A 14,533-nucleotide genomic window follows, 5' to 3' on the forward strand; every position below is an offset into this window, starting at 1 on the left:
TACATACCAAAGTTGAGAATCACCAGTGTAAAGAATCTTCAAAAGCATGAGTGTTTTATGTGTTTGATCATAACCTCCCAACCTAATGAAATGATAATTTTTAATGTATAAATATATTACTTCATTTAGTAGTGTTTTGGTCAACAGTTCAACTCTCAGTCTTTTTGGTGATACTGAAGCTTTCTGAAGATACTGAGTAGCTTTCTCACTAAGAACTTATAACTATCATGTGGTATCAGAGAAGTAATCTAAGTTGTCATATACTTTGCATATGCTTATTGAATCACCATATGGCCCTTACCCAACAGTGGTCTTGATTCTCTATTTTGAGAATTTTAAAAATGACTGCCTTTCTACATAAGTCAGCATAAAACTAATTTTTTAAATTGCTGTTTGGTCTTTCTAACTACTTTCATAGCTTTAGAGTGTTGGATTATAGCTTTAAGTGTTAAAAAGGAATCTATGACCTGGCTTCTGATGATCTGATCTTTTAAGCCTCCATGAAACTTCGATTCAGGACGGACCAAGATAGTAGCTAAAGAACATAAAAACATTGAAACATTGCACTTAGTGTACTTGTGACAGATCCTAGATCACTGAGATGATTGATTTGACTATAGCAGTCTGAAGAGCAAGATTGTCTCTAATTTAGCAGCTTCACGTGCTCTGCCTTTTACAGTCTTATTAACTCAACCATACAGCATAATACCCCATGCCGTGTTTAATTTTCCTATGCATTCTGTTCTTCTAGAGGAATTACGAGGGAATTTTAGTTTAGTTTTAATTGATTTATCATAGAGACTACAAATAATAAAAATTTATGAACCTAAGATCTGGATGAAATCCATTTGTCAGTAAATAAGTTTATTTTAATGAAATAATAAAGTTATATATGGAAATAAGTAGTAGTGTCTCCAAAATATGGAAAAAGTGTCCCAGAGTTCTGCACTCATCCACTTCTTGGCATTTTAGGTGCTTTGTCCTCCATGGGAGTATAATAAATGATGTGGCAAGGGCTTACTCTCCATGAGAGAAGTAAGTGAGTGACCAACAGATGGGTAAGGCCTTTACTAGTTAATTCTTTCTGGGAGTATAGTTAGAGCCTTCTGGAATATGCCAGTCTGAAACCAAGTATTTGATGAAGAAAAAGGATATGAAAGAATTATATACTCTTCCCATCATCCCCATTCTACTTCATTACCTTCTAGTCTGCTTTCTTCAAGTGGCGCTTTCCATGGAACTCCCTCTTTTGAATCAGTAACTCTAGTCATCCTCAGTGAAGTAACCCCCAGGTACTGTTCCATCCATCTCCTTGATTTGATTTTTCTTTCTCTCATACTTTGATCTCCATGGCTCTCAGATTGGACTTCTATTTGAAAATCTAGGGATATTCTTTTTTTTCCATGGGAGATGGGACAGCTGCTTCATTACCATATAATATGGTAATGACCCATGCCCCTATACTCTCACCCCCCCATAGTCTGAGGTGGCAGGTTTTGCCTGTAAATTCAAGGCAGGACTCTGGTAAAGCAGTGTGATGTAATGGCAGACCTTGGACTCATGACCTGCATGACCTGGCCACTGTACCTCTCTAGGTATCTTTTCTTTTTCAATTATTAAAAATAAGAGAATGAACTAAAGAATTCCTTAACAGTTACAAAGATTGAGTTCTTTCCTAAAACAGGTTTCTTAGCTCCTTGAGGGATGACCACCTCTATGTTACTTTGCAGAGTAGCATGCCTTTTTACTTCACTTACCCTAGTGCCGGAAGTCTGAGAAATTGCTTTGTCATTTTTCCCCCTCTTTATCATTCTGTTTTGCTCTCTTTCAGTGCAGCTTCTTTACTAAATTGGGATTAATAATGTGCTCAGTTAAGCTAGGTATATTGGCTTTTTTTTTTATTGGAGCAGACGTGCTGTGTCATCTTAGAAGAAAATAGCATAACATTTATTATTTCACGTGAATTCCAGTTATCATTGCTATAGCAAACCACCAAAAACGTAGTGGCTTAGACAAATTGTAAATCTGCAATTTGAGCTTCTCTCAGTGTGGAAGGCTTATCTCTTTCATATGGTATTATTGGCTGTGGTAGATTCACTGGGTGTTAAAGGATCTACTTCCAAAATGGCTTGAAAACATACCTGAGAAGGTATGTGACCAGTTAGCCGTCAGCTGGAAGCTTAGTCTTGGCCGAGGGCCAGGGGCCTCAATTCTTCTCGACATGGGTCTTTCTGTGACGACTTTTTCACAGGAACCTTGGACTTTCTCACAGTATGGTGGCTGGGTTCTAAGCACAAGATCTCAAGGAGACAGAAAATGATAATAAGTACCAGTGTCTTATCAACATGCAAATTATTTTATTTTAATAAAAAATTTTGATATCTACTGTATGCAAAAACTGTGAGATATAGAAGGATGCAAAGGTGAATAAAACACAGGCTGTGCTCTCAGTTCTGTTGAGGCAGTGCAGGGGGTGATGTTGAGGATGAGCAGACCTGTGCTCCAGTAACACAGAGGAGTGAATGAAGGGGTAGGGATACCAGGAGTGCGGCTGTAGATGGAGAATGAAAATAACCAGTCCCAGAATTTCAAACTGAGCTATTGATTTTGTAGTTAAGTGCTACTTGAATTTTCTATCCATGAATTACATCCAGGAAAGACCTTTCCTTTAAGCTTAAATAGTTGCAAAGAATGTAATTTCCAGTGTATTATATTGACATTTCAAAAAAAAAGCATTATATCATTCTTTTAAATGTACCAAATAAAATCTAAACGTCATACTGATTTGATTCTTACCATCATCACTTGTTTAAAAAATAAAAAACCTCGGGCTTCCCTGGTGGCGCAGTGGTCGGGAGTCCACCTGCCGATGCAGGGGACGCAGGTTCGTGCCCCGGTCTGGGAGGATCATGCGTGCCGTGGAGCGGCTGGGCCCGTGAGCCATGGCCGCTGAGCCTGCGCGTCCGGAGCCTGTGCTCCGCGGCGGAAGAGGCCGCGGCAGTGGGAGGCCCGCGTACCGCAAAATAAATAAATAAAAATAAAAAACGTCTTCATTAGTTTTTGGAATTTTACATGGTTCTTTTTTTGTCTGTAAATTATTTGTATCCTACTTCCTCCACAGAATTTTTTCCCTAATGTAACATATTTGTGTGCTCTAAACCCTTTTATTGCTCATTCAAATTATATCTCTGCAACAAAAAAATGTCCTTAAATTTAGAACTAAAAAAGTTTTTCCCAGTGACTTTAGGCTGTTAACTTTTTTAATTCCAAATTATGCTATTAATAATTATTAAATATATAACTGATGAAAATAACATGAGTTTTGATATAAAGAAACAGGTAAAATTTTATTGGAAGTGTGTTTCTTAATGAGCAACATGGGGCTTTTGTTTTCTCTTCAGTCATTTATTTGTGAAAAATATGACCTTTGCTAGAATAAGCTGGGACTTAGCGTCAGTCCTTCTAGTTTTATTTTTAAAGAAGTAAGTGCTGAGGAATATTGTTCAAATAAATAAGAATATGGGAAAGTCAGGAGTTTTGTTATAACCACATGCAGAGTTCAGCAGACCACCTTCAGGTTCAGTAATTTATTAAGTCTTATAGAACTCACTGAAAGTTGTTAATACTCACGTTATGGTTTATTAAAGCAAAAGGATACAGATTAAAATCAGCCAAGGGAAGAGGCACATAGGGCAGAATTCAGGAGAGTTTCACATAGGGAACTTCCAGTTGTCCTCTTCCCGTGGAATTGTGGCCAGCGCTCAGTTCTCCTGGCAGTCATGCGTGACAATGTGCAGGAAGTGTTGCCAACCAGGGTAATTCACTGGAGCCTTGAGTTATTGTTGGGCCTCAGTCACGTAGATAACAATTGACCACCTCTGTTGTTGACCTTAGTTTTTAGCCTCTACAGAGGTCAAGCTGATACCATATAACTTAAAGCCCCCTCTGTAGAATCACATTGATAGCATAGACTATCTGACATGACCTTAGACTCCCAGATAAACAAAGGCACTCTTAACAGGCAGGACATTCCAAGGGCTTAGGGATTACCTCCCAGGAGCCAAAGGCAAAGGCCAGCCCTCTCTTTGGGCAAGATTAGTTCTTTACCATAACCATATCACTGCTTATTTGAACTCATTTCTATAGCATACCAAAAATTATATAATAACTTGTCATTTAAAATTATTTTAACAATCAGCTGACAATTCAGTTAATTTTGCTGAAAGCAAAGAATTGGAAACCAACTGTCTTGCAAAGGGATTTGCTACCCATTCATTAGAGTCCAGTTAGACCAATATTTGGAAGCATCCCTTTGGTACCCTCAGCAGTGTTACACACTGACGCAGTGTGCACGGTAGTTAAATTCCATGTAGGTAAAAGGTGTGCCTTTTGTGAAGTGGGAGAAGGGCAGTTGTGACAGAGGAGATGGAAAGGAGGTTAAACTTTACATCTTCACTTTAGTGGTGCTTGGGCAAATCATCTTATAGTTAAGTAAGGGTTATTACAGCACCAAACAAGAAATAACATAAAATAGCATATCAGACTTGACTGTTCCTAAAATTTATCAGTTCTACCTTGTAACCTGGGATCTCTGACTGGCTCTCTCCACCTTAGCCTCTAGTCTGTCCCTATTGAACCTATTCCCTGTAAGATCAAAACCCCTCTCTCTTCCGTGACACCTAAGACTGTTAACATCTGTCTCTGCCCACTTTCAAAAGAACCACAAGTCAGAAAATTAGAAATGTAAGAAATCAGAAAAATTATAAATCTCTGTACCCAGGGAAGACAAGGCTTTTTACTTTATTAAACATTAAATTTTAGTTCCCAGTAGCTTTACCTTCCCTCTGGAGGAGGGTCTGGTTCTCAGACTTATATAACTAAATGCCCCATTAGAGTTTCCTCAACAAAAGAATTTAAAATTCAGATGCCAAAACAACTGTTAAAAAGGTTAACTATTTTGGTTGAGTAGAAGAGGCCCGATCTGTGTTTCAGAATGATTACTATCAGTGGGAAAATGGATTGGATAAGGAGAGACTGGAAGCATGCGGAGCAGTTAGGAGACCTTTGCAGTAGTCCAGGGGTCATGAAGATTTCGCCTTGCAGCACATTAAGTATTGATTCCCCACAGTCTATGGTATATAGGAATCAGAATACTAGTAGCATTGTGTTTTTTAACCTTCTATTGAAGTGTAATGTACATACAGGAAAGTACATGTCATAAGTGCACAGCTTGTTGAATTTTCAATGTTTATATATTTTTCAACTTATCTACAAGGTTATATGATTTGCCTTTTTTTTCCTCCCCAGATAATTTTTATGGTGGGACGAGGATATCTATCTCCAGATCTCAGTAAGGTACGGAGTAACTGTCCAAAAGCCATGAAGAGATTAATGGCAGAGTGCCTAAAAAAGAAAAGAGATGAGAGACCACTCTTTCCCCAAGTAAGAAAAAGCTTTATGTTACCTAGAAGGACAGACTAATATTCTGATGCAGATTTTTAAGCACTTTTTAGAGCACAGTTTGTATTTTATGGATTTGGATTCCATGTGATTATGTGCAGACTCCAGATAAGTAAACACATAAAGGTGATTTTATAAAGGTTGAACAGTGGTACACCTAAAAACTTAGGATCCCAGTACAAAATATTCAGAAAGATTTTGCTTTTGTCTAGCAGTTCTCAAACTTTTTGGTCTCAGAACTGTTTTCTACACTTAAAAATTATTGAAGAACCCCAAAGACCTTCTGTTTGTGTAAGTAGTAATTCCCATTTTAGAAATTAATACTTTTTAAAATATTTATTTATAAATTTATTTAAACATAATAAAACCATTACATGTTAAATAATGTTTTATGAAAAATAATTATATTTTCCCAAACAAAAAAATTTAGAAAAAAGTGGCATTGTTTTAGACTTTTCGCAAATCTCTGCAAAAAGAAGATAGCTGGATTCTCTGCTTTGCATTCATTATGTTGCAATATCTTACATTATATAGCCTCTGAAAACTCCACTTACACTTGTAAAATAATGAAAGTAAAAAAGGCAAATAATATCTTAGTGCTAGTATAAAAATAGTTTTTCTACAGACTACACTTTGTGCACTGCTACTTTTATTCTTCTTGATGGTAAAATTAAACAGGTTGCAAGCATCCCTTTAATGTTAGGTTTTCTTGAGGGGCATTTTTACCTGGGACAAAAAGAGAAGGCAACTGTTGGTACTGTCTGCCGTTCTCTGATTCTTGGAAACTTTCCATTGTTTTTTATCTTTTCAAGTTGGAAGGCTAAAGCCCTCAATTTAATAATCTTTCATAAGCCTCATGAACTGGAACTAAGTACCTGAACAGTCTTAGAAAGTTTAGCTGTAGTAGATATTGTAATATAAATTCCGTGTTTTATAATGCCTAGAAAAATCACGATAGCGCTGTATAAATCTGTCCCAATGAGTCAGTACAGTTTTCAGGTGGGAAGTGCTGACTCCCATAACTCAGCTACCATGTGGTCCTTTGTGAATGCTATCAGTCCTAGCTCAGTTTCTTAGAAGTCAGTGTTACAGGAATGTGTGAATCTTTTATCCCTATCTAAAGAATTAAAGATTGAATTTTTGCTTTTAACAAGTCTCTCAGGGGCTTGTGCCAGAGCAGGGAGGGGAGGCTGAATGGCTGCATAGGTAGTTATATGTTTTACATATTGGAATTCTACGTTACTATTCCTTTGAGGAAGAGTTGGGTTTTTTTAAACCCAGAAAACCACTGGTTTAAGACCATCAAAGTAAACGACCGGTATTGTTGGCCATTGTGAGCAGGATTCTGCACCCTGTTCTCTTTTCACATTCCAGGTGCTAGGGTTTCCTATTAAACGTGGTTGATGTACATTAATAATGCAGATTATATCCTTAGGCTCACTTTTCAAATGGTATTAAAAGGGACAAAATGGTCATATTTCTTAATATAAGTAATATTTTATTCTTTTCATGGTATCAGAAAATGAAATACATATATGAGTATTCCAGATTATTAAAAGCTGCCCCTTTTAAGTATTATTTTTAAATTTTCATTACAGGATGTCTCTTCACACCATACACAAACATAAATTTCAGATGGCTAAAGGTTTATATGTAAAAAACAAAACTATAAAATAACAAATCATTTTTATAACCTTAAGGTAGGAAAGGCTCTCCTAAGCAAGAGGCAGAATCCAGAAGTTATAAAGGAAAAGGTTAGCAGGTATGACTACATTAAACATTTTAAAATTTCTATATAGTAAAAATAATATTGAAAGGAAAACACTGAGAAAAATAATTGTAGCATGTATAATAAAGAGTGTTTATGCTATACAGAGGACTCCTACAAATCCATAAGTAAAAGGTAATCAAAGGAAAATCAACAAAGAATATGCACTGGTGATTCACAGAAGAAGTACAAATGCGGAATGAACTTAAGCACAGGATGTTAGGAATAATAACATCAGTGATAATCAGTAAAATGCAAAGTCACAATTGTGAAATACATTTTGATTTTGTCTCTGAGATTGATAGTATCCAGCATTGGGTACAATGTTGGGAAGTAAGGAAGGAATGTTGGTAAGAATGTAAATTGGTTTGACCTTTTTTGAAAGGACTTGGTAGACTCCATAAACTTAAAATACATACACCTTTTGCTCTGGTAATTCCACTCCTGAAAATCTATGCTATATGCTACAGAATCTGCCCCCACAGGTATCCGGATAAAGACTGTTAACTGTAACTGGAAAAATTAAAGACATAAAGATCAAGGTATCTCTCTGTAGATGGCTTGGATGTCAGTGAGGGAAAAAGAAAGCAATGCAGAAAAATGTGTACTGTGATACCACTTTAAATGGTGGTGAGGGAGGGGATGGGCTCTGTTTTCATATGTGCATGTTTATGCATAGGAAAGGTCCAGAAGAAAGTATAGACTCCTTAACAGTGGTTACCCCTGGAAGGTAGCATTCATACTTTCCTGTATTATTTGAATTTTTATTTGTGTGTTATGCTTATAATTTTAAAAATTTTGTAACATTGCTTCTTTGCCTTCTTATACTAATCACTCTACAGATTACAGTTTAACTTCAAAAAAATTTTTGGTAGCTGAGAAAAATAATAATAGTAGTATATAATGTGTATAATACTACTATATAGTATATAATCATAGTAGTAGTAATAATGGCTGCTAAAGTTTTATTGAGTACTTACTATATGCCAGGCATTGTGCCAAGCCTTTTATATGTATGTTTCATGCATTATCATACTGTATGCCTTCAAGAGTCATAACCGGTTTCTTTGTACCTTAAAAATGTGCTGTATTTCTACATTTTGTGCATTGGTGTCTACTTGTAGAGTTTTCCTATCTTTTCTTTCACTTATGGGTATTCATCTGTCACTTCTCACTCCTGTGGTGCTGGCATTCTGGGTCATTGGGGCCCTGTTTTTAATTATGTGTGTGTAAGACATTTCCCATTACTAAATTTCTTTAAAGAATAAGTTGCTCTAATGGTTCTGTTTATGAAGTTACATAGTGCTTTCGTTATTTATGCTCCATCTTCTTCCCAAAAGGGACTTGTGGTCTATGAGAAATAGGTATATAATTGATTTTAAATTTTTTTTTATTTACTGTTTCAAGGCTGGCAAATGATCTAAAATTATAAAATGTAAAGAAAAGCTAACTATGGGTTACTTTTCCCATTCAGTTTATAGAGAGTAAAGCTGTAATAGTTTGGTAATTCTCTCTTCTTTTTAAGGAAAAGTATCAGTTTCTTTACTATTTTCCAGGCATTTGAGATAATAGTGAAAACAATGTATTATAAGATTTCATATGCTTTCTTGTAGAGTATGATGGGGCTCTTAAAGATTAACACCACCTAGATTTTCATCATTCTTTCTTTTTTTCTTTTTTTAGATTCTCGCCTCTATTGAGCTGCTGGCCCGCTCATTGCCAAAAATTCACCGCAGTGCATCCGAACCCTCTTTGAATCGGGCTGGCTTCCAAACAGAGGATTTTAGTCTGTATGCTTGTGCTTCTCCAAAAACACCCATCCAAGCAGGGGGATATGGTGCGTTTCCTGTCCATTTAACAAGCTAAATGAGTGACAGAGTGTAGGACGGTAGGGACAAAGGAAAGTGAACATATGTTTGCTTACATATTTGTTAAATTGAATAGGATATTCTTTTTTTTTTAAGGTGAACAAAAGAACATGTATGTTTTTAAAGACTGGATGTAATTGTTTTGCCAATCTCAAATTCATACTTAGCATTAGAGTTTCAACATCGAAGGGTTTTTGAAGTTCTCAGACATTGCTGAAAATTCACAGTACCTTTTCCAGAGGTTTTACTTCCCGTTCCAAGTTTATTTTGTTTACTTGATTATTCTAATTATTAAACTTCAGTTAAACTTTCCTCACTCACCTTTTGCTGTTAGCTGTCCTGCGTCCATTAGGGGCTCCAAGAACAACGCTGCCACCTGTGTGTGTGATGGCAGGTGGGAAGCTGACAGTAGGTTAGGCTGTGTTAGTGAAGGTAAACTGAACAGGTCTAATTAGGAGTCACTAAAATTGAATAAGCTTATTTTTATTCTTAATATTTTTTCTTATAACTATTTCTTTTTGTTAATGCAGTTTGGAAAATATAGTTGTCCTTTATTCCCTTAGAGCAGTATAAATTATGGGTACAGGTAACCAGAGATATTGCTGAGTGGCATGTTTGACATGAGTAACATGGTTTAACTTTGGATTTTTAGTTAATATTTCTTTATATATTAAGGATGTCTTACACAATGCAGAAGTCGAATTTCCTTACAAATGCATTGCCTCCTCTTCCTTCCAAAAAGTTCCACATAATTCTGTGAGAACTTGTAGGTTTGTTCTGTTCTTCTTTTAGATAACTGTGGTTGCCAAACAACCAGGTAATGGATTTTTTAAAAATTATTATTTTAGGTTATACTCACCTCTCATGATGCATATTAGCAATGACTTATCCGTGTGTCTCTGTCCTCCTTATTATGAATGTATGAATTGTTTTTTTTTATTCCACGGTGTGTGTGTGTGTGTGTGTGTGTGTGTGTGTGTGTGTGTGTATAGTACGTTTAGCGCTTTCTAATGCTTACACTTTCTTATGTAGAAAATAACTGTAATGTGGCAGTCAGTATATTCTTACTGTGAACCAGAATCTTACCGGGAATCAAAAGTGAAAGAAGCAGCATTGCTGTCATCAAAGAAATCACCGTCTCTACTTCAGAGTCAGCCTAGGGACCAAAGCCAGCCTCTTAAATACATCTTCATTTACTCAGTTTGGAGTTGTGATGATATTAAATATAACTGACAGTTCCAGGGTTATTCAGGGGCACACAGATGGCATTTGCATAAATGCCATCCTTCTTGGAAGCCAATAAAGAAGAAAATCGGGAGGACTTTAGTGATAATTTAGTCTTGTAAGTATCACAAATAAATTTTTGAAATATTTTCTTTATTTGAATAAGTTAGATTTCATCCAGGGAAACCACTCAGTGATAAGTTTGGCATACCTTGTGCCCCCCCATTTGGGTATCTTAAGATAAATAATGCCATTCATGTTTTTAGAAATCAATTCATGACTTTGAATGTAGGAAGAGTAGTGAAAAAGAACGTTTATTGTATTTTAAAAAATGAGAATAAGAAAGTCATAAAAGAATGTGACTTATTCAGAAACATAAAAGTGTGTGATTTCTAAATCTTCCAGTGACGCTAAAGATGTGATTATTAGTAACTATTAGATTGGGTTTTATTTATTCACAAATTGAATAGCAAGCATGTAGCTAACAAAGTTTTTTTTTTTTTTTTAAACATCTTTATTGGAGTATAATTGCTTTACAATGGTATGTTAGTTTCAGCTTCACAACAAAATGAATCAGTTATATATATACATATGTTCCCATATCTCTTCCCGCTTGCGTCTCCCTCCCTCCCACCCTCCCTATCCCACCCCTCCAGGCGGTCACAAAGCACCGAGCTGATCTCCCTGTGCTATGCGGCTGCTTCCCACTAGCTATCTACCTTACGTTTGGTAGTGTATATATGTCCATGCCTCTTTATCGCTTTGTCACCGTTTACCCTTCCCCCTCCCCATAGCCTCAAGTCCATTCTCTAGTAAGTCTGTGTCTTTATTCCTGTTTCACCCCTAGGTTTTTCATGACATTTTTTTTTCTTAGATTCCATATATATGTGTTAGCATACGGTATTTGTCTCTCTCTTTCTGACTTACTTCACTCTGTATGACAGACTCTAGGTCTATCCACCTCATTACAAATAGCTCAATTTCGTCTCTTTTTATGGCTGAGTAATATTCCATTGTATATATGTGCCACATCTTCTTTATCCATTCATCTGTCGATGGACACTTAGGTTCCTTCCATGTCCTGGCTATCGTAAATAGAGCTGCAATGAACATTGTGGTACATGAGGACTAGTCAATTCTTGATGCCATGGAACCAACACATTTCAGGACACCAGTGAGCAAAGGTTAAGACAAGAACTAACTGTAACTAGAAAAAAAGTCTTTTAACTGTAGGTTTCAGCTAGCCAGATTGTTTAGTTGGATTTCTCTGGTCACGACCCAAACTATTTGTTTTCCCTCTAATGTTTAGTGTTTTGTGTGCATGAAGGATTTTGCCCTTGACTTTAGTTTATTGTATTTTAAAAAATGAGAATAAGAAAGTCATAAAAGAATGTGACTTATTCAGAAACATAAAAGTGTGTGATTTCTAAATCTTCCAGTGACGCTAAAGATGTGATTATTAGTAACTATTAGATTGGGTTTTATTTATTCACAAATTGAATAGCAAGCATGTAGCTAACAAAGTTTTTACAAATTGACTTGGTCTGTGGAATGCTCAAAGGTTTGGGCATTTTGAGGCACAAGAGTCAAAGGATCTTTTTATTGACAGAGCTCTTTCATAATTCCTCAGCATACTTTCTTCACTTTTATCTTCCTTTCTTTGTTCACTCTCTTTTTTCCCCCCAACACTACCCACACTAAATACTACCCAGCTCCCCACATCTGCATTTGACACTTTTCCTTCCTTTCTTTACCAGTCTCCTTTGCCAGAGGGCATTTGCTAAACTCTTAGAGCTGCTCAGAAAACTCATTATACCAGGGGTCCCCAATCCCTGGGCCGCACAGCAGGAGGTGAGTGGCAGGCAATGGAGCGAAGCTTTGTCTGTATTTACAGCTGCTTCCCATCGCTCACATTACCACCTGAGCTCCACCTCCTGTCAGCATTATGGTGAATTGTATAATTATTTCATTATATATTACAATGTAATAATAATAGAAATAAAGTGCACAATAAATGTAATGTGCTTGAATCATCCTGAAACCATTCCCCCGACCCCGTCCGTGGAAAAATTGTCTTCCACGAAACCGGTCCCTGGTGCCAAAAAGGTTGGGGACCACTGCATAATACCATCCCATTGACATTTGAACATGCCTTCAAAGGACTGCATAGTAATTCTCTTCTTTCCAAATTGGGCCCACTGGAAATGTTATTGGGAGAACATTAAAAATAGAGCAGGTGAAATATATAAATAACATGGATCTGGAGAAGTAGAAAGCATTAGAATGATACATGGTAGTTTCCCTTTCTGTTGTTGCTGTTTGTCTGTTTGATACTGAGTTTTAGATATATTCTCCTAATAAGAAAAACATTATTTTCCTAACCATGTGTAGAGTTAATCTTTTTCACTAAGGAATTGAAACAGAAGGACATTCATTATCTTGCAGCTGACGGCTTCTTTCCTAAAACCTGAAGCCTCAGATCTTTTCATTAAAGTTGATATCCTTCTTCAGAAGGCAGCCATTTTATAAAATTTGTTTTACATTTTAAAAGTTTTACCAGTCAGTGATGAGGAATGAGGTTTGTCTTCTTGGTTTTAAGTAGTTTAGGGATCACAGCATTTAACTCAAATACTTCAGGTTTGTTTGTTTTCGGATATTACAGGATTGTACCAACCATTTAAATACTAAACCAGTAGTTAAAGTCATTCTCTTTAAAATAGTGACTATTTAACACACTTGCTTATTAAATGGCCTTTCTCTCAAGTAGATCACACTCAATTTAAGGAAATGATCTGCCTTTTTTTTTTAAGTGTTATGAAAAGAGTATTTCATGACTAAAACGTTTTGTCAGTTATAGTCTTATTTGAGAATTACTGAACATTTCTATGGTACTTTTTCTTTTACTAAATATTTCATCTCTCCTGTGATCATTTCTCTAAGAATTTTAAGAAGTCCAGTGTGTCTCTGGCAGAATGTTCCTCATCCTTTAGAAACTGCCTGAAAGGTCACCACAAAAAAAGAATGGGACTTATTCTAGTTTCAAATGACTGCCCCCCTACATCTAAGACAGGGATTTATTTACGTACAAAATAACGTGTTAGATTTTTCACAGCATATTTAATCTTTAAGGAATTCTTTATCAAATTATATGTGTAACAGCCACTGAAATACATTTAATTCTAGAATTAAGGGTGATTAGTAATATCTTAAAACTAGTTAATCAAGTCCTTAGCTTTCAAATTAACAAAGCATGATATTGGAGGTGTCTGAAATCTTGGGATCTTCCCAAGTGTTCTTTGCCCCATTCCTTAATAAAGTCAAATGGAAAATAGAGCTTAGGTTATTCTCAGCCAAAAAGGAGGTTATTTAAAAAGTTTCATTTTGGCCTCTGCTTGATTTTTTGGTTAATAATTAAATTATTTTAAAGTCAGAATATCTAGATGTTTCACTTCAAACAACTTCACACAAGCAGAGTTGGCTCTTACCTCAAATAAAATAGGGTAGGAGTTGGGATAGTAGAGATTTCCTGATATGCAAGGAGGAATAAGCAAGAAAAAAAAATTTTTTTTTTCCAATAGCAGATCCATCTCCTGTTACCCTGTCTTTTCCTTAAATTTTCTGTGATTTCAGGGACATATGTAGAAGGAGTTTTATTTTATTGCTCTCTAAACTATGAGTCCTTTTTGTCTTTTTTTTACCCCCCTGGACCTGAAGTCTGATTATGAAAAGAACCACATTCCATTAGAAGCAGTAGACTCTGGTAGCGAGATCTTTAGTGTTTGCTTTATTGGTATTTGATTTGGAGTTTGTTGGCAAGATTTTGTGCTTTGGGGGGTTGTTTTGTGTGTTTGTATTTTTAAGGCTAATATTTAAGTTTGTAGAGAACACTGTTAAATGAAATGGAGTGTCTAATTGTAATAATGAGTAGGAAACATCTGAAGATTTTTTTAAGTTATTTTTAACATGGTATATAAGATTTGGGCTTAGAGTTTATCATTTTCTGATATTTTCTCACTTAATAGATGAATTCTAGCCATTTTTTATAAAGATTTCTGTTAAGCAAATCCTGTTTTCACATTGGCTTCCTTTAAGGAGTTTTAGGTTCTGTTAGATACAGTGACTACTCATAAAAACTGTTGAAAATTGCTTTTAAGAAATGTATTAAAATACTTCTGAAAAAATAGCAACCATAAAACCATAAGCAAAGATAATA

General features: G+C 35.8%; 1 protein-coding gene across 3 annotated transcripts in view; it reads left to right on the forward strand.

Moving 5' to 3' along the window:
- Positions 1–14,533, forward strand: part of BRAF (B-Raf proto-oncogene, serine/threonine kinase) — a 161,485-nt gene that overhangs the window by 138,518 nt on the left and 8,434 nt on the right. For all 3 annotated transcript variants that reach the window (XM_060305225.1, XM_030854010.2, XM_060305226.1), the window contains 2 exons: positions 5,308–5,442; positions 8,912–9,065. In XM_060305225.1, the coding sequence (XP_060161208.1) occupies positions 5,308–5,442; positions 8,912–9,065 (289 nt within the window). The remainder of the gene's footprint in view (positions 1–5,307; positions 5,443–8,911; positions 9,066–14,533) is intronic.

The sequence above is a fragment of the Globicephala melas genome, chromosome 9 (genome assembly GCF_963455315.2).
Source record: "Globicephala melas chromosome 9, mGloMel1.2, whole genome shotgun sequence".
In the NCBI taxonomy this organism is placed as follows: Eukaryota; Metazoa; Chordata; class Mammalia; order Artiodactyla; family Delphinidae; genus Globicephala; species Globicephala melas.